Source organism: Mesoplodon mirus (assembly GCF_964341445.2).
Source record: "Mesoplodon mirus genome assembly, chromosome: 3".
Lineage (NCBI taxonomy): Eukaryota > Metazoa > Chordata > Mammalia > Artiodactyla > Ziphiidae > Mesoplodon > Mesoplodon mirus.
This window is the reverse complement of record NC_138978.1, coordinates 25,307,511-25,327,424: the sequence shown is the minus strand read 5'-3', so window position 1 is coordinate 25,327,424 and position 19,914 is coordinate 25,307,511. Positions and strand designations below refer to the sequence as shown.

Below are 19,914 nucleotides of genomic sequence, written 5' to 3'. Positions count from 1 at the left end.
TGCAGGGGGCATGGGTTCAATCCCTGGTTGGAGAACTAAGATCCCGCATCCTGTGCGGCATGGCCAAACAAAACAAAACAAAACAAAAAAAACCTCTGGAGTCAGACTAACAAGGATTCAAATTCTATCTCACTTTCATGATGTTGGGCAGATGTCTGAATACTGAATGGCTCACTAGTTCAAGGTATCTGAACTGTGCTAGGTGCTTTTCATGCATTATTTAATCCACACAACTCTCCTGCGACCCTAAGTATTAATTCTGTTGCATAGGTAAGGAAATTGAGGAGGGAGAATTGAAGTAACTTGCTTACGGTCAAACACTAAATGTCAAAGTTGGAATTTGAATCTGGGTCTGTCTGTTACGTTAGTGTTCCCAAGACTCTCACTTGAGGTTCCTTTTCCACATCTGTAAAATGGGACCACCACTCTTTTCTCACAGGGTTGCTGTGAAGATGGAGAGATTACTTTTGAAAACATCTGGCAACAGTCACTCAGTGATGCTACCTGGAAAAGAAAATGTTTTGCCCTCGTTTTTTTTTTTTTTTTTTTTTTGGCAAACTTGAGGCACAGTGAAATTAATCAACCCTCCCCCTCCCAGGGATAATAAATGACTAAGTCAGGACCAGAATCTAAGTTTTGTACTCCAAGTCTGACTTACTTTCTCTCATACCCTATCAAATGACTCCAGAAGGAAGAATGAGTGTATAGGAACATTGCAAAAATGAAGAAGGGAAAGGGTATAGGAGAGTCAATCAAGGGAGGCTTCCTGGAGGAGACCCAGTTTTCATTTTATGATGGCAGTACTTAGAGGAAGTGGGAAGCCAGCAGGAGAGGTCTTAGCTCTTAGTCATGATGTGGTTTTTCTGATAAGCTTGCTAGAGTTCCTAGTGCCCAGAGAAGCTAAGAAGCTTGACCAAGGTCACACAGCTACTAAATGGCACTGGCACAACTTGGAGTCACATCTAACTCCTTATGCCTGGATCTGTCTCCTTGGTGCTGGGGAGGGAAGGATGAGAAGCAAGTAAGAGTAATGTGATGAGGCAGGAGAAACAAAGGGTCCCCCAGAAATTCTCAAACATCCTCCCTCTGCCACAGGCCAAGGCCTCAGGATCAAGTTGATCAAGTGGAATCCTGGTTCCACCACTGACCACTGATGTGGCCTCAGCAATGTCACTTGACCTCTGAGTCTCAATTCCCTTACAGGATTTTTCTGTGGATTCAGAGAAATGACTCCAAGTAGCCAGCCCGGGGCCAGGCATAGTGAGAAAAATAAGATGGCCATTATTATTCCACAATGCCAGGCCAGCCACAGATGAGTGGCAGGGCTGGACACCCAAGGGACAAAAGTAGACTTTTAGTGCCAACCACTCCCAACCCTGTGGTCGTGGGCACAGTGCTTAACAGGGTAAGGGCTGGCAGGTCAGGTCCATGATGCAATCACAGCTCCCTGCTTATGCCAAGAGGTGAACCATGACCCTTAGGAAATGGAAAAACAGCCCATTAACAAGAAGTACAAAACAAAACCTCAGTGAACTTTTATTTCTCATCATACAGAACTGGTAGCAAAGGTGAAGATTTCTGCACTTGAACACTGAATACTCCTCCCCACCCACCCAGGGACACGTACAGTCATCTTGTCCCCTCTGGAATCCAAACCCCAATGCTGGGGCCTCTTGTCTCCTGCCCAGCTTCATTGCAGGGAGGGCTTTGAGGCCTGAAGGGGGTGCCAGTCGCTTGCCCATGCCTGCACGGGTATGAAATGTGGCACAGTGACCAGGCTCTTCTCCTGCCCCACCCCAGAAAGGAGGGTCAGAAGCAGCAGCAGCTTGGCCCTTGCCTTTCTTCAGTCACCTCCCAACTGGTCAGAGAGGAGGCACATACTGCCGGAGGAAGGGCAAGGGAAGTCATAATTCACAGCTTGTTTGCTACAGAAAGTGCCTGGGATCAGTCCTCGGCTGCTTCTGCCTCCAAGCAATCCACCTAAAATCGAGGAGAAGGGACAGAAATTGGGATGGGGGTAGGGAGGTCCTTGGTAGGTAGCCCGGAGAGACTGACTACAAGGGGAGGGGCTCCCCAGAAGCCCTCGAGATCCTGCAAGAATTGCAGTTGGCTGCTGGCTTCAGAATCTGAGTGAAGGCTCAAATATCTCAGAAACTACCCCTCAGTCTGCAACTGTGGAAATGGAGGTCACCTGGCCAGTGCCAGGACCCACAAAAGAACCCTGGGGTCTCCTGCCTCTCCCCCTGAGCCATGTGCCACCTAAACCACCTAGAAAGGCTTGCTTTTTTGGCAAATGTTTGTGGCAGAGCCATGGGAGATAGCAAAGTGGGATGCCAGCTTCTGCAGGGCAGGTGCAGCTCTGGGGAGGACAGATTTTTCCCTGTCCTCTCAGACACTGACTACGGCTCTAGGGTTGAGGCCCTGAAGAACCTCACCCATAAAAAACTGAAAACAGAGAATGTATAATATAATACTCCCTCCTCTTCTAAAGGCAAAGTGACCAACAGAGAGTCCAGACTCTCTAGAGATAATCTGCTTGTTTGATGTGCTTGGTCTCTCTCCTGGGGCCTCATACCACCAGGTGTGGGAGAAAATGGTAAAAGGGCAAACAAAGGAGGTCAAAGGAACTGAACTAGGACTGGGGCAACCAGGGAACGAGAGGCCTGCAGGCTGCCTGACAGAACAGGCTTTTGGGGAGCCAGATGCACAAACCAGCTGTGACCCTGACTTTCACATTGATGGATGAATGGCAGGTGGGAGGTAATGAAGTCTGAGAATGAGGAAGCAGGAGGAAAGGCAAAGCTGCTTGGAGTGTCAGTCCCTGGAGGTGTTTGCCCCTCTCCCCTGGGGGCCAGGCCAGGGACTTCCCAGGCCAGGAAAGCCAAAGTACTTGTGCTGCCCGGGCCCCTGCCTGCTGGCACACAAGTCTGAGCTCAGCCCATTTTCCTTCCTGTGCCCTTGGCCTCTGGGGGTAGGGGCAGGAAGAAGGGCCTTGGCGCCTGGAGATTTGCTAGTCCTCTTCCAGCTCCCAGGGGCAGAGCTGAGATCCCAGAGTCAGTGCAATGATCCTGTCCATTCCAGTGAGAAGGAGGGTGTGGCTCAGGGGCTGCACATCACACACAGGTCCACCACCAGAATAGGGTGGGTGGGCGTGGGACAGGCAGGCTTAGAGTCTGTCTCCAGACAGAGAAGTCCTTGCAGGGAGAAGGATGCACCCAGGGTCAGCTGCTCCAGGCCCAGGTCCTGCACACGAGTCAGGTCATGTAGCGGGTGATGGCGCGGAGGGCATAGAGCAGGGCGGCTTGCATGCGGGCCTCCAGAAGCAGCAAGTTCACATGGACCTGGGGCACAGAACAAGGGCTTGTTGGCAACTGATGTCACTCCTCGCCATCCCCTTCCCTCCCAGACTGCCACTATCCCTGACCACTCATCCTTCCCCACTCTTTTTTTTTTTTTTTGGGCCATGCTGTGTGGCATGCAGGATCTTAGTTCCCTGACCAGGGATTGAACCTGTGCCCCCTGCATTGGGAGCACAGAGTCTTAACCACCTGACTGTCAGGGAAGTTTCCTACAGAGATGCCTTGACCTTTCCTAAGGCTCTAAGCAACTTGGTGCAAGGACTGTGTTAGAATTTCAAGCACATTTATCCTTATCACGGCTAATCTCTTCATCCCCCAAAACTAAAAACGATAGCTACCCCTGACATCTATTTGGGATCAGAGGTTTACATTCATTTTCTTATTTTATCCTCCCAGCAACCTTGAAAGGCAGGCAGTTTTTATTCCTATTGTAAAGAAAACAAGCTTAGAGAGGCAAAATGACCTGCCCAAGGTCACATGACTACAAGGTAATAGGGTTATGATTTGAACCCAGGTCCTTCTGGCTGCCACTGAGGACCCTGTGAAGCACACTCCTACTTTACAGGTGAGTAAATGGAGTCTGAAACCACACAGTGGAGTAGGACATGAACCCAGGACAATACACCCAGGAGCCCCATCTGGCAGAACAGACTTAGTCTAGGGCACCTCACTGGGTCCCGACCCCTTGCCTCCTCCATGGGCCAGTCTGTCTGCTTCCGTCCTGCTCCTTCCCCAAGAGCCGCACCTTCTCTGAGTGGCGGAAGTGCCTCCAGAAGTGGTTGTACATTCTTCGGGTGGTCTTCTCTGGATAGCAGGCCACTGTCTTGATATAGACCTTGAGGTTCCGCTCCAGGAGCTGGTTCACCTCTCCGTAGTCATAGTCATCATATCTGGTTGGAAAGGCCCCAGTAGCATCACTTACCCTCTGATCCCACAAGTATTTCCTCTCCCCAGTCCCACCCTGCAGAAGGAGGAACAGAGAGTGGCAAGAAAAGGCAGAAGGTAGGAAGCAACTAGAAACTTCGTTCCTCTTAGAAAAATAGTTGATGTCATATATCACAGGCCACTGGACCCGTAGGGGAATGCACAGAGGGTGAGCATGCTGTATTGACCATGTGAACATGTATTCATGGCATCCTCAAAACTACTATACACTACTGTATACAAAACTATTGTATCCAATTTATTGTATTTCATCAGCCTCAATTTTATAGATGAAACTGAGGTTCAGAGAAGTGAAGTCACCTGCCCTAGGTCACACATCTGGGAATGGGATTCACACTCAGCTCTGCCTGACTCCAAGGTCATAGTCACTACTTTACAGCTGAGGCCATGCATGGAAGATGGGGCAGGAGATCAATGCAAATATTTACCCTGGAGAAGGAAGAGGGAAAGAGAAAAAGGAGCTGGTAGTCATTTTACAGATGGGCAAACTAAGGCCTGGGGAAGGCAATTAGCTTGTTCAAAGTCAACGAGCAAGTTGGTGACAAGCTTAGAAGCCACTTTGTCACTCCCTAGTCCAGTGAGCCAGTGAGTCATCACAGATCAGTGAGGATAAGGAAGACTGGTTTAATTTTTCTTTATTTTTTTTTAAGTTAAAAAAAATTTTTTTTTTGGCCACGCCACACAGCACATGGGCCCTTAGTTCCCCGACCAGGGATCGAACCTGTGCCCCCTGCAGTGGAAGCACAGTTTTAACTACTGGACCACCAGGGAAGTCCCAGAAGACCAGTTTTAGACTAGAGGACAGATTTGGTAGACAAAGGTTTAGGAGTGAGGGCCATGTTGGAGAGTGGAGGAGCCTGGACCTGGCAGCTGGGCAGGAACTAGCCTGTGCCACACACACCCTAAGATGCCCGTCCATCCTTGGCCTTCCCTGACTTAGAAACCTGCCAAGGAGGTTGGCCAGAAGGAGGCTGGCCAAGCACAGCTCAACCCACTCAGTGAAATATGATTTACAGCTAGTAACGCACAGAAATGCACATTTTTCTACAAGGAACATGTACCTTTTTAAAACTTTGGGGATTTTTTTTTTTTGGATGCTTGGAATAATAGCTAAACTAGAAAAGCAAGAAAAAAAAATCATGTGTTCTCTAAAATATGCTCTCATTTGATTAAACTGAGTAAAATAAATACAGTAGACAAGAAAGTCTTGTTTTTGTAAAATTATATATGTTTTGGTCATTTGTGCATGGAAAAAAGACAGGAAAGAAATATTTGACAATAATAAGAGCAGGTGGGATTATGGATGATTTTTATTTTCTTCTTTTTGTTATGTTTCCTAAATTTACTAAAAATCTGGCTCTTTACAAACATCAAGCATATCTTTTAAAAAATGAAATAACAATTATAATTTCAACTATACAAAAGCAACTACATAAGAAAGAAAAAAAGCAATGGAGGAAAACATCTCAGAATGTGGATGTGGTTGTGGAGTAGTAGAATTTAGGGAAATTGTTTCTTTCTTTAATTCTTTAAATTTCCCACAACATTATCAGAGTGAGGTTTTTAAAAATAAAAAAAATTGTTCTGTGTATATTTTTGACAAGTAATTTCACATCTAGGGTTTACCTACAAGGACTTAGGCATAGGGCTTCCCTGGTGGCACAGTGGTTAAGAATCCACCTGCCAATGCAGGGGACACGGGTTCAAGCCCTGGTCCGGGAAGATCCCACATGCCGCGGAGCAACTAAGCCCGTGTGTCACAACTACTGAGCCTGAGCTCTAGAGCCTGCGAGCCCCAACCACTTAGCCCACATGCCGCAACTACTGAGCCCGTGCTCCGCAACAAGAGAAGCCACCACAATGAGAAGCCAGCACATCGCAACGAAGAATAGCCCTCACTCGCCACAAGTAGAGAAAGCCCGCATGCAGCAACGAAGACCCAGCCAAAATAAATTAAACGCAGCCCAAATAAATTAAATAAATAAATTAATTAATTTAATAAAAGGACTTAGGTATAAAACTAATCATTGCACATGGTATTTGTCATAGTGAAAAACTGCAAACCACCTAAATATCCAACAATAGGGAAATGGTTGGATAATTACACTTCATCCATAACAACACTACGCAGTGGCTAAAAAGCATGAAAGATGTATTCACATCAACAAGGAAGGTGGTTCACAATAGATTATTAGGTAAAAAAAGCAAGTTGCAGAATATATCAAGTATGATTCCATCAATTAAAAAAAAAACTACTCAAAAAAGATCAGAAAATACTTAGGTAACAGAATGAAAATGTAATTCATCATATACCGCACAGAGACAACCATTATCAAATAACATCTTACGGTACAGCCTTCCACACATTTCCCATGCATGTACACACTTTTAGTTTAAAGAAAAAAAAAAAAGGAACAAAAAGAAGATTCTGGTTGGCAGCGAGCTTTCTTTCCTTTCAATACATTTTGACCATTTTCCCATGGCAATATAAATAAACCATGATTATAATTTTTAATAGCTGCATAATATTTCACTGAATGGATATGTCATTATTTAAAATCCCCTACTGTTGGCATTTCTGTTGTTTATTATGAGAAGAAATGCTACTTGGAATGAAAATACAAATATAACTCTCTCTCTCAATATATATATATATATATATATATATATATATATATATATATATACACATATATATGCACACACACACATACATATACACACACACACACATATATATAAAATCTCCCTAGTTATCTCTGGGGGTCAGATTAAAGAGTTTCAAAAGGTAAGCATGGCTATTATCTTTTATAATCAGCAAAGAAATACATTTGCTTTGAAAAACAATATAGACAGGAAGAAAGGGAAAGAAAAACAAACAGAAAAAGGAAACAATTGTGAGCTCAGATTGAGGGCTTGCAATACACTCATGTCCTGGTCTTGCACTCACCTGATGCCAAAGACGCAGTGGATGTAGTTCCAGATGGCCCTGCGGAGCATGGAGGTATCTACTCCGCTGTGCATGGCAATGGTGTTGTAGGTGAGGCTATAGGCTGCCTGGAACTTCTCATCCAGCAGCTGCCCACCCTCGGGGTAGAGCCGCTGGATCAGTGAATAGCCATGGTCCTCCCAGGTATAATCCTGAGGAATGTGGGAAGGGGTCAGTGAGGAGACTGTTTGGGGCCCAAGGCTAGCTGGAGAGATGCCATCCTCTGGAGCACACCTTGGCTCTCCATAATATGTCTCTCCACCCCCACAGATCTAACCCGCTGCTTGTTCTGGACCTGAGAAGCTGAGGAGGATGCAGCTTGGTGATGACTTCCTGCTTGTGATCAGGATCCCCTGAGCTTAGGGCACAGGTGGGTCCCTTCACATCCAGGGTCTCCCACTTCCCTCGTGGAATCCTGAGGGAGAGAAGGTGCCCAAATCTCTAACTACATAAACCACCCACCCCTGCTTGTTTGTAAAGCAATAGTAAGACCAGTGGGGAGAGCCTACCTGGGCGCGGAAGGTGGGGGGCGCCTGAGTCCCCCGCCGGGTGAAGTCCTCGTATCCGAAAGTGGGGTCTTCCACAAAGCACAGCATGTCTGAGTTTGGAGAGGGCTCCAGGATGTCCGCTGAGGACGTCAGAAAGAGGTCATGGTGAGGCCAAGGCATGGAGCACAGTGGCCTCCACTCCTGATTAATCACCATTAGGGGGCTAGGGAATGCAGAGCAGGGGGCCAGAGAAAGCCCCTCGCCACATCGAGTGGGACCAGGACTTCGGCAGGAGCCAGGCCTGGGGGGGGAGGTAAATCAGGCCTGTGGTGGCTGGGATGTGGCTGCAGAGGTGCAGTGCATGGAGGTACCTGCTTCCCAGCAGAGATGATGTAAGGAGGGGGCGGCCCCTGAACCTGGATGCCTGTGACCCTGTACCTGAGGGGGTCACCAGCAGGCTCTCTGACTTCTCCAGCTCAAAGCGGCTCTCCATCTCCTCCTGGGAGGCCCCCTCATCCCGCAGCAGGCTCTCCTGCAGCTGCCTCATGCGCTCCATCAAAGCTTCCACATCGCGGGCGGCCTCAAAGCCCTGCAGGAGAGACCTGGTGGTGGCCACCTACTCTTCCTCCCTGGGCCCCAGAAACCCCACACGTCTTTCCCACATGCCGGGCCTTCCCAAAGGATCGTAAAAGCCCTGTGCCTCCTCTGTGCCAGCCACTGCACTGGACAGCTCACATGGCCTGTGCTTCCCAAAGTGATGTTTAAGAGCAAGAGAATAGACACGGCTTCTCTGAGCATCAACTTCCCTCACAGGAGAGGGCTTTTTAAAGTATCTGTATTTTAAAAATACAAACAAATAAGCCACTTTATAGAATGAGAGGCAAACTTTGTATTTTTAAAGTTCTAAAAGTCAGTGACTTTAAGCCCACGGGGCTCCATGCCGAGGCCAGTCACATGGTTATTTCATCTCATCTTCACAACCCTTTATGAAGTGCGAGTCTTTATCCTCATTTCCCAGATGAGGAAACTGGGTTCCAAAATCAAATAACTTTTCTAAGGCCTCTCAGTGTGCGATAGGGAGGCAGCTTCAGATAGGGAGGCGCTGTCTTCTACCCAAGGACCAGGGGCCATGCCAGCTTCCTCTCCCACCAAGACTGAAGCCCGTGACTTACCCCAGTGTGGTTCAGTGGGTCCCTGCTGGGGGGTGTGCTCTGCTCACTGGGGGGTGAAGGGGCCTGGGGGCCGGGGCTGCCCTCGGGGTCCCCCTCAGGGAGGATGCCACAGCCGAACACGAAGGAGGCTAGCGAGTGGCAGTGGGTGAGGAGGACCAGGGCCTGGATGAGCTCGGCCAGGGACCAGCTGTGCTCGCCTGTCTTCAGCAAGGCCTGGAGAGAAAAGGAAAGGTCAGACCTGCTCAGTGCCTGCCCTGGGCTGCCTGCCATGCCCCAGCCCGGCCCCCGTGCTCCCTTGGGGACCTGCCTCTCCGCCCACTGCACCTGGATGTGCTCCTTGGTGATGAGCCACGGCCGATGCGCCAGCAGCTTGTTGATCTCGCTGAGCTTGCGCAGCTTCTCAGGGGCACGGTGGAGGCCAAGCAGCCACTCAGGGTCACCGCCAGTCTGCAGAAACTCAGCCATGTGGGAGCCCACCAGGTAGGAACACTGGTGGCGGGCGGCGGCCTGGAGGGGGTGGACAGAGCCCAGATCACCCTCTTCTTTCTGTGCCCTGCTTGGGTGGGTACCCCATGGAGGGAACATCACAAGCCTCACTGTTGCCTGAGAGGCAGGAAACGTAGGTTCTAACCCCAGCTTTGCCACTGGTTTGTTGTCCTCCCTTGGGCAGGTCACCTGACTCCTTCGTGCCTCAGTTTCCCAATCTGCAAAGCAGGCATTGAATATGCCTCTCTTCAAAATCTAAAATTCGATGAATGGTCAGATAAAGCCAGGGCTTTGCTTTATGCTGCCCCTCCTCCTTGTTTGTGGAATCAAGCCCCCAGCAAAGAGATCTGAGGACCGAATCCCCCAATGTGTCCACCCCTACAAAAGTCAGGCTCAGACAGGCTCACCATGATGGCGATGTAGTGGCGCCAGGAATTGGCCAAGGGCCCATCCGTGTGCAGCAGCAGGTAGTGCAGGCGCCAAAAGCTGGTAAAGTAGTCGGGGTGCAGGCCCATCACCACTGCCAGGTTGTCCACCCTCCCGGAGGACATCAGCGCCTCCAGCCCCAGGTGTTGCTCAAGGCTCTCGGCTCCCTCCCGAAGGACCTGCCAAGCAAAGGTGAGGAAGGGATGGCTTCCCCTCCTGCCCTCCCCACCAAAGAGACCGACATATTCATTGCATTCATTGGGATTTTAATAGCAAGGAACTGAAGACAACCACCATGTCCAAAAAAAGGAGAACAGGGGAGGAAAAGATATTTCATTAAATGATTAAACAAATACTTATTAGACACTTTATATAATACTAGTTGATACTTATATAATGCTCGCTAAGTGCCAAGCACTGTTCAAACACTTTACATATATTAACTCATTTAATATTCACAACTATGAAATTAGAGACCTGTTTTCTCCAATTTTAGATAGGAAGCCTCAGGCACAGAGATTAAAGTACAGCTTCTCCTGCTTTCGTAGAGCTTTTGTTCTTTTTTCTTTTTTTTTTTTTTTGGCTGTGCCGGGTAGCTTGCGGGCTCTTAGTTCCCCAACCAGGGATTGAACCCAGGCCCTCGGCAATGAAAGCGTAGGATCCTAACCACTGGACTACCAGGGAATTCCCCACAGAGCTTCTATTCTAATAGTGCAAATCCATGCAGTCATTGGAGGTGGATGCAAAATAGTTCACACTTCCTGAGTGATTTCTCCATGCCAGGTCTGAGTTTGGAGCGTTCCCTGCCTGCATTATCTCACTGATTCTTCCCAGTTACCCTGTGAGGTGAATACTATTATTTTCCCCCACTGACACATGAGGGAATCAAGACCCAGGGAGATTTCATTCTGTGCTCAAGGTTATAGATCTGGTAAATGACAGAACCAGGATTCAATTCCTGATTAACCCCAAAGCCTATTTCTTTCCTTTATTACAGAACAGGAGTGGTTACTTATAAATGAAAAAATAAAAGATAAGAACAATATTTGAGCTTAAAATTCTGGGCTACCAACATAAATAATCAGCGGGTGGTTGTGTGCTTTCCACTTACAAAGGGTGGAAGGAACTGAAGGGTTTAGACGTTTGTTAACAGCTCATTAACTGCTTGGCCTACACATTTAGGAGAGCAAGGAGGACAAGGAACCATTTGTCTTTGTTCACTGAAGGCCAAAGAAAAAGAAGGAAACTATTATTTTTTAATTTGCCTGTTCATGTGTTTTGAAGTTTCCCCCACCACCAGGCACACACTGGAGTGTCAGTTCCATGATGGCAAGGATTTTTGTCTGTCTTGTTCTCTGCTGTATCCCCAGCACCTAGAACAGTGCCTGACACACATTAATCATTCAGTAGATATCTGTTAAATAAATGAATGCATGACCTGACTCAGTAGATGAAAGGTGTCTCTGTTGTATTAAGTGAAAAAATGAAACATAACAACCAAAAAAAACCACACCCAAAACCCAAATAAACAACAACCACAAAACCATGTTATAAACTATGACCTTGGCTCTGTATGAAAAAAAGTCTGGAAAACAGTGGCAAATGGTTAACAGTGATTATCTCTGTGGGATTGGGATTGTAAGAGACTAAAGCTTTCTGAAACATTGGAAATTTAAAAATAATGAACAAAAAAAGAAAAATAAAATAAAAATAATGAACACATATTACTTTTGAAGTCGAAAAAAACTTTAATACATGTACAGTCAAGGATAAGAAGATAAACATGCATAGTTCTATCTTCTTAAGGAAATACAAGTCTTGTTCTGGGAATCACAGTTTGCTCATTACCTAGCTGTGTTATTATCACTTTATCTCTCTGAGCCTGTTTCTTCCCAGCAAGATGGGGTTGATATGCCTGCCTCACAGAGCTGTTTTGTGGATTAAATGGGTCAAGAACCTGAAGGGGTAGTTTCAAACCTGCAATTTCAAGAGACCAGCAAAGCCCCCACACACACTCAATGCCCCATGTCCTTTCTTCCCAGGGACCAACAACAATTCCTAACCCCTTCCAAGCTTACCTCCTCCACTGGAATGAAGGCGCTGGGCCCTCGAGGGCCTCGCCGAGCCCGGCTCTCCCTCTGCTCCTAGAAGGAAACACATCATGGTTAGATGGAGGTAAAAGCGAGGACTAAGAAGATAGTTCTCTCTCCAGTTTTCTCCTCTTATGCGAGGGGTCACACTAAGTTTTTTTTTTTTTTTTAGGCTGCACCATACGAAATCCAGGATCTTAGCTCCTCGATCAGGGATCGAACCCGGGCTCCCTGCATTGGGGGCACAGAGTCTTCACCACTGGACCACCAGAGAAGTCCCCCACACTGAGCTTTTAAAATCACCTTTCTGGCCCACCTTGCATGAAGCAGTCAGGTGGAGATATATACCAGTTTGGTGGGTGAAGAAAGGGTAAAGCGACCAAGAGAGCTTACCCCACAGGCTGAGTTCTTCAGGAACTGGGAAGGGACACAGGAGCCTACTATATAGCCCCAAGGGAAATATACAGCCACTGTGCTGCACATTTCCAGGAGGCCACCTTCTTGGCAGCCCTGGAGAACCTACAGAAGAAGTCCCCTTGTTCGTATCCTGAAGCCAGGTTACCAAGTCCCCTAGATTCCTATGATGCAGCTTCAGCCTCTCTGAAACCCACAGCCTCATCGATGGTCTCCCTGCGTCCACAGCCCCGCCCTCTCCTATCCATCCTCTACCAAGTTAACAGAACTAATGAATAAATAAAACATCCTCCCCCAACCCCACCTCTGGGACCAGGAGCAGATCTAGTGAGTACATGATCCTGGTGGTTTCTAAAGAGGGCAAACTTTCTGTAGCCAGAGTGAACTTTCTCGAGTGCAAATCTCATCACTGGCTTAAAATCCTGCCTCTGCCTCCTGTAGCCTCCCAGGCCATTAGTGGCTCAGGCCCACTGTGCTCACACTGGTCACACCTTTTGCAGAGCTAACTCTGTCTTCCAGGGTCTAAGAATCTTTCTTCTGATCCTCATCTGTGACCCCCCAATTCCCAACGTTTTTGCTTCTGAAAATGTTGCCTTCTAATTGTCTGAGATAGGTCTCCCTAATACCAGATCACATTCTGTGGAGAAAGGAGCCAGGTAATTCACACTAGTCTGCGAATGAAGAAAACAGAGAAAGCAGAGAGGCGTGGAGGGCAGGGCGGTACAACGCTGATGGTAGCAGCTATTCTGACGTGGCTGTATTGGAGCCTCTATGGAAACCACCAGTTTTATTTATCCATTTGTTTTGATACCTGGGAGGGGGCTCTCAGCACTGGCCTTAGAAACAGTTTATCCAAACCAGAGTCATACCCTCACTGGACAGAGACGGTGTCCTCCTAACTCTCCCCATCTCATTCAAATTTAGACTTACTGCTAATCCTCAAGTGTCCAGGGACTAAAGATTATAATTGAACCTTCCTTTTCACGTAGCCAAAAACCTCCTGAGGGAGGCAGAGCTCTGGGGCTCTGAAAGACCACAAAGGAAAGAACAAGGGTCCAAAAGTCCCAGGCATGAGTACCAATTCTGCTGCCACTAACTTGCTGTGTGACTCTGAGAAAGTAACCTAAACTCTCTGGGCCTTAATCTTGGACAAAGAAGGTAGCTGGGCTGACTGCTTAGGCCCCTTTCAGCCCATACTTCTGGGATCTACCAGGCCAGCCTGGTCCAAGTCCAGCATAGAAACCACCAGAGTCCCCAAGCACTTCCGTTTCACCTTCCCTCCTCCCTCACCAAAGAGAAAAAAAAAACCTAACAGCTCTGTCTGGGAGATAAGGATTGCTGACTCCACAAACTGGGCCTCCCCCTCAGGGGACCTAAGGACAGATAGAAAACCACAGCCAGGTGTGGTGGGGAAGGGCAGGAAGGAACTGGGGGAGTTGGGGGGGGTGGGACAGGGAGGGCCCACCAGGGTACTAGCGAGGGACAGCGAACAGCTTTGGGAATCCCTTCCCACTCTAAAATCTGCCCCAGGAGCTGTCAAGGGAAGAAACTGATGCCTGTGGGTCTTTAAATGATAAGTCTGGATCTACCAACATTATCAGCCCTGATGAAGATGATGATGATGATTGTGACGATAGAATACTGTTAAAAGATAGGGGCTCTTGACACAAACTGTCTGGGCTCAAATGACAACTCCACCACCTATTATCTGCTAGCTATGTGAGCCTCAGTTTCCTCACCAAATTACAGGGTAATAGTACCTACTGTCACTGGGTAGTCATGAGGATGTAATGAGGTACTGCCTGTATAGGCCTTAGCTCAGTACCTCTGTCACAGCAAGCACTTAACAAGTCAGAGATCATTAACCTCATTGTTATTTCAAACAAGGGCCTCTCAACCCAAGCTGCACATTTAGAATCCCTTTGAGAAGCTTTTTAAAAAATACCAATGCCAAGGCCCAGCAATTCTAATTTAATTGGGTGCGGCCCAGCATAATTTGCCAGGGAGGGAGTGCCATTGTTTCACACCATTTATTGATCACTTTCTCAATTATAAGGCACTGTGTTAAGTGCTTTCCAGGTGGAACCAGAATTAATCTGTTCACTCAACAAATATATATATATATTTTTTGCGGTACGTGGGCCTCTCACCGTTGTGGCCTCTCCCGTTGTGGAGCACAGGCTCCAGACACGCAGGCTCAGCGGCCATGGCTCACGGGCCCAGCCGCTCCGCGGCATGTGGGATCCTCCCGGACCGGGGCACGAACCCATGTGCCCTGCATCGGCAGGCGGACTCTCAACCACTGCGCCACCAGGGAAGCCCAACAAATATTTTTGATGACTACGTTGCAGGCAGCAAGAGTACAGGAGTGAAAAGACAAAATCTTAGCTTTCCCAGAATTTACGATCTAAAGGAGAAAGACAATCAAACAAATGATGAATAGGATTTCAAATCATAGACTATATAGATGGGTGGGGGAGTGTGTGCAATATGTCAGTCTTAGTAGACAGGGAAAGCCACTGAGGAGACAACCTTTAAGTTGATATCTAAATATCAAATATCTAAATGAGTTGATGGGCCTGTAAAGGGCCTATAAAGATCTAGGGAACCAGCATTCCAGTCAGAGGTAACAGAAAGTGCAAAGCCCTGAAGGCAAGACCAAGTAGATTCTAATCCAGAGCTCCAGTACCCTGAATGCTTCCCCAACCTAGACACCCAAAACTTGAGAGGAAGCAGACAGGGCAGGGGCCCACCACCAAGAGATGACACCTCCAAATCAGCCCTCCCCTACTTCCTGGGGTAGGAAGTCAATAATAATAATGGTGGGTAACAACGCTGATTACCATTGGTGAAGCATTTATTTCATGTGCACGTTAAGGGAGTTCTACTACCAGAGCTCCCATTTTACAGATGGGGAATAAGGTTCAGAGAGGTCAAGTCACTTCCGGTCACTCAGACAGGAAGGAGGTAGCAGAGTTAGGATACAAATCAGATTTCCTCAACTGCAGAAACTTCCTATTCTCTAAACTTCTCAAGGTCTCAGAAGCCCCAAGGCTTTGCCTCTGAGGTTCACCAGGAATGAGAAGCTCCTTCTCCGTCTACATTCCCAGGGGATCCACTGCCCCAGTCACAGCCCTTGTCATCCTGCCTTGTTTCTTACCTTGAGAGCACACATTGGATCTAGTTCTCTGTTGTTATCCCAGAGTTTAGCACAGTGAGTCCAATAAAACTTTCTGCTATGATGAAATATTCTTTATCTGCACTGTCCAATAAATATGGTAGCCCCTAGCCACAGTGGCTGAGCATTTGAAGTATGACTAGTGCAACTAAAAACTGAATTTTTAATTTTAAAAAATCTGATTTATCTAAATTTCAATAGCCACATGTGGCTAAGGGCTACCATATCGGACAGTGCAGGTTCAGCACACCTGATAAAGGCAAGATCCCCACCCTGACTATGCGGATAAAGAAAGGAAAACCAGAGGGGGCGGGTGACCTACCCAAGGCAACACAGCTAGGATGGGGCAGAGGGAAAACCAATGAGTTCCAACTGAGGGGACCCCACAGGGCAGCAGGAACACTGAGGTCAGACAGCCGTCTGGGTGGCCACTCAACGGAGAGGGCTTCAGGCAAGTTGTAAAGAGAGGATAATCACCTCAGAGCTCAGCGTCTGGCTCTTGATTTAAGCGCTCACTAAAAGTTACCTTTCATATCAGCTTTCATATTACCTTTCACTAGCAAACTGGTTGCATCTAATCTTCATCAGTTTGGGGGTGGGGGTGGGGGGTCTCTTCTGCACACAAGGAAAGATTAAGGTTCCAAAGGTTAAGCACCAGCTGACAAGAGGCCAACCTGAGATTTGAATTCAGCTCAGTCTGGCTTGCAAGGGTTCTGTCCACCACCCAGATCAGCCTCTTGGAGTAGCCCCAGCCTTTATTTCTTGGTATCCTATCCAGAGCCTGCAGCCTCCAGGACTCAGCTATGGAGACCTTTGAGGTCACTCTGCCAGCTGGGAAGGGGCAGAGACTCCCCTCCCCGTGGGCTGCTGAACTCAAGATACTTGCCTGGGCTTACACCGGAGAGGGAGACAGAGCCCAAGCAGCCTCTGATCTCCAGCCTCGCAGGGAGGGGTGTGTGAGTGGTGCATATAAACTCACATGCCCACCATGATCTGGCCGATTTCTCACAACCACCTGGAGGGAAATACGTCTTCTTATCCCTTCTTCAGAGACAGCTCACTGAGGTTCTTTTGGAGCTCAGATCTGACTTCAAATCTTGCACAGTTCACAAGGGTCAGCTAAGCCAACAAGGGGCAAATAGTTACGAGCACCTATTAGGTACTAAGAACAGTGCTGGGGATGGGACCTACAGAGTGTTTCTAGTCTAGCAAAGGAGACAGACAAGAAATTCCTGATTACACAACTGTTATACTGTAATTGGGATAATAGCTCCTGCAATGGAGAAGGGGAACAGGAAGCAGGTATGCAGAAGGGAATTATCTGGTGGGGAAGGAAAGACTTCCCTGAGGCAGTGATGTTTCAGGAAGTGATTCTAGACCCCAAGAGGGCTCTGAGAACATACCACCAGTACGAGAGTGAAGCGTCTGAAGGCCTTGACCCGGTGAAAGCATGTGTGGCGAAGTGATGGGAGTTGAGGGGACTGTGCATTCCTTGTTCATACTTGTCCAACTTCCCTTGGGCCTTGGGCACCCGGCTCTGTAAGTTCAGCACCCTACTGTCGTCTAAAGATTCTGCTTAAAACAGACATTTCCCCAAGGTCCTCTTTTCTTCAGAGAGAATATGTAGAAAGGGGTCAGACATCACCAGCTTCCCCCCACCCCCGCCTGCTGTTGACAGCTGGCTTCCATCTAAAGGCCACACCCTCAGAGCCTTCCCAGTCCACCTGGGGCACACTCTTCTCCCCAGATCACTTCCCAGACACTGTCCCAAAGAGGGATGGACCAATTCTCACCTCAGGCAGGAGGGGCGGGCTCGGACACCCCCTTGTGAGACATTCTGGGGAAAGGGAAATATGTGCTGTGGCCACAATCTAAAAATAGCTAGCGTGTTTGATACAGGACGTAGCTGCTATGCTCTAGGCACTGTGCGTTGGCCTTTGCATGTATTCTCAGTTAATTCTCCCAACAGTCCTTTGGAAATATGACCAAATCTCCACAGGAGGAAGTTGCTGATCATAGAAGTGATCATTTGGCCAAGGTCACACAGCAAAGCAAGTAAGTGGGAAGGCTGCCACATGGACCCGGAGCACGCCTGCTCTAGTGCCCAGGTGCCCCAATAAATAAAATTATTTCCATAAAGAAGGAAAAGACAGAATAAGGTAGCTTGGTCAAAGTCACGCAACTGAGAAGTGGCAGGAGCAGTTTTTGTCCCAGCACTTGGGGATCCTAAACCATGACAGGGAAAGGTGACAAGCTAACAGAAAACCGGGGACGCCCGGAAACCAGGCTGCTCAGAGAAGTGCAGCTGTTTTTCCCAGGGTCACAGTTCAGGACTAGCACTTGTCTGACTCCCAACCCCAGTAAGACACTTGCGCCAAGCTCCATGTCTGTAAACTCAAGAAACAAGCAAAACTCTCCGTTGTGTCAAGCACACTTGGAAATCCTAGAGACACTCGAGCCAAAGAATGAGCTATTCTGCTGGGTTAGTGAAGGAAGCCTCTCTATAGCCCCTCCTGGGCCTCAATTTTCTCATCCCGTAAATTGGGGCTACTATTAATGGTATAGCTCATATTTTGCTAGTTTAATCCTGAGGACTCAGCGAAAAGGCAAAGCCGGAGCCTGGCATCCAGTAGGTGCGTAATAAATAAGATGGCCATTGTCCGTGGCGGTGGTAATGGGGGAGGGGGTGTCAGATTGGGTCCAGCCGTATTCCCAGCCTTACTGCAAAGAGAGTCCCTCCAAAACAAACTTCTGGGACGTCAGACCACTTAGTAGGGCACAGCCAAATCGGCGCTTGGCTTCTGGTGTCGCGGCCAGGGTTTTCCCCCTCTCCCCCGTGCTTTGGCCGCGGCGTACCCGGCAGCCCGCCAAGGCCCCGAAGCGCCCACGCCCCCAGTCCAAATCGGGGGTGCAGGTGGGGGCGGGGGACGAGATCGACCTCCGTTGGCCAGCCCCAAGTGCTCCAATCCCCGAGCGGGGGCACTGCAGCGGGTACAGATCCTACCTAGAAACAGTTCCTCTAGCCCCAGCCTAGAGGAAGGGATCTGCGGAAGGGGGCGGGGAGGAGGAGTGGTCGGGCCGCTGCGCCGGGATTTGCCTGGACTTGAAGACTCCCTCGACCAGGGCCCAAACCCAAGATAACGTCGAGAAGGCTCCCCTCTCTTTGGCCAGGAGTCCAAGGGAGCCTTGGAGGGCTCTACAGCCCCGGGGGTAGGGGGAGGAGGCGGAGGGAGCCGAGGCTGCCAGTTGATGCAACCCCACTCCGGCTTGCGCGCTCCACTCCCCCTCCCCGAGCCGGGTGGGGGTTGGCTCACAGACTCAGCTCGCGACAGCCCGAAGCTCGGACGCGGCTCTGGGTTCAAGGGAAGAGTGGCGTCGCTCGACCGCTGCTTACCTCTCCGGCCCCGGGCAGGTAGCCCTTCAGCTCGGCGCGGCACTCGGAGTCCGCAACGATCATGGTGTGCGCCAGGACCCAGCCGCGGCTCGCCGACCGCCCGTGCACCCGAGGGGCTTTCGGACCGACGCGCGCAGGAAGCCGGGACTGCGGGCCGCTGGGGAGGTTCTAGAGCCCCGGGGTGTCTCTCGGGGTTCCAGAATGCTCCGAAAGCCCAGGATCCGGGAACGGCCGCCGCTGCTCTGGACTCCCCGCTCGTCTGGCTTCTGGATGGTGAATGGCCTCGGGAGCCTGGGATTGGCCGCGGCGCAGGGGTTTTCACGGCCGGGAGCGCCTCGGAAGTCCGCAGTGGCCAGGGCTGCTCGCAAACCCAGCGCTCCTCAGCATCCCCACCGCGGAACTGCCAGCGCTCTCCGGGCTCTGACACCAGCAGCTCTGCTCTGCCCGCCGCGGTCCCTGGGGAAGGGCGGGGACACAAAAGCCCCGCGCCGCAGCCAATCAGGTGCCTGTTTCCTGGGGAGGCGGGGCGACACCTCCCTCTGGAGCCTGCGGCTCAGCCAATCGGCACCGGGAAGCGCCCGGGAACTCTGGGAGCTGTAGTCCGCCCCGGACGAATGCTGCAAACTTTTGCAAGAGGGTTTAGTCAGATTGTTGGCAATACCAGACGAGAGTGACATTCCGGAGAGTCATTAAAGCTGCATGACGAAACGGGACTTCACCGGGCTGGGCCAGAGAGCCGGGTGTGAAATCCCTCCCAAGTATGTTCTTCAGCTTTTCAGTTCCTGGAGGGACTGGTTCGGGTTAGGAGAGGTAGTGCTAATTACAGAGCTGACCGCCAGATTTTGGAGATCAGAGCACACAGCCCGGTTCCTCTGGCCTCCGGGAAGGCTCCATCTTAAAATGTACCAGACACAGGGAATCCAGCTTATTTGTGGAGTCTCTGGAAAAGCCTTCATTCATTGAAATGTCCATG

The 19,914-nt window shown here is 49.3% G+C and overlaps 1 protein-coding gene across 1 annotated transcript; it reads right to left on the bottom strand.

Moving 5' to 3' along the window:
* Window positions 1-1,511: 1,511 nt before the first annotated feature.
* SESN2 (sestrin 2) lies at window positions 1,512-19,419 on the bottom strand. The gene is made up of 10 exons (XM_082614522.1): window positions 18,942-19,419; window positions 11,944-12,009; window positions 9,847-10,044; window positions 9,278-9,460; window positions 8,954-9,166; window positions 8,220-8,370; window positions 7,803-7,921; window positions 7,255-7,445; window positions 4,105-4,249; window positions 1,512-3,341 (listed from the first exon to the last, which is right to left on the bottom strand). The coding sequence occupies exons 1-10, from the start codon at window positions 19,002-19,004 to the stop codon at window positions 3,255-3,257; spliced, it is 1,416 nt and encodes a 471-aa protein (XP_082470648.1). The 5' UTR covers window positions 19,005-19,419; the 3' UTR covers window positions 1,512-3,254.
* Between the last annotated feature and the right edge of the window lie 495 nt (window positions 19,420-19,914).

Coding starts and splice junctions, on each gene's coding strand:
- SESN2 (XM_082614522.1), bottom strand. CDS start 19,004: ATGATCGTTGCGGACTCCGAGTGCCGCGCCGAGCTGAAGGGCTACCTG. Junction 10,045..11,943: donor CCTTCATTCCAGTGGAGGAG/GTAAGCTTGGAA, acceptor TTTGCTTGGCAG/GTCCTTCGGGAGGGAGCCGA. Junction 4,250..7,254: donor CACTGCGTCTTTGGCATCAG/GTGAGTGCAAGA, acceptor CTTTCCAACCAG/ATATGATGACTATGACTACG.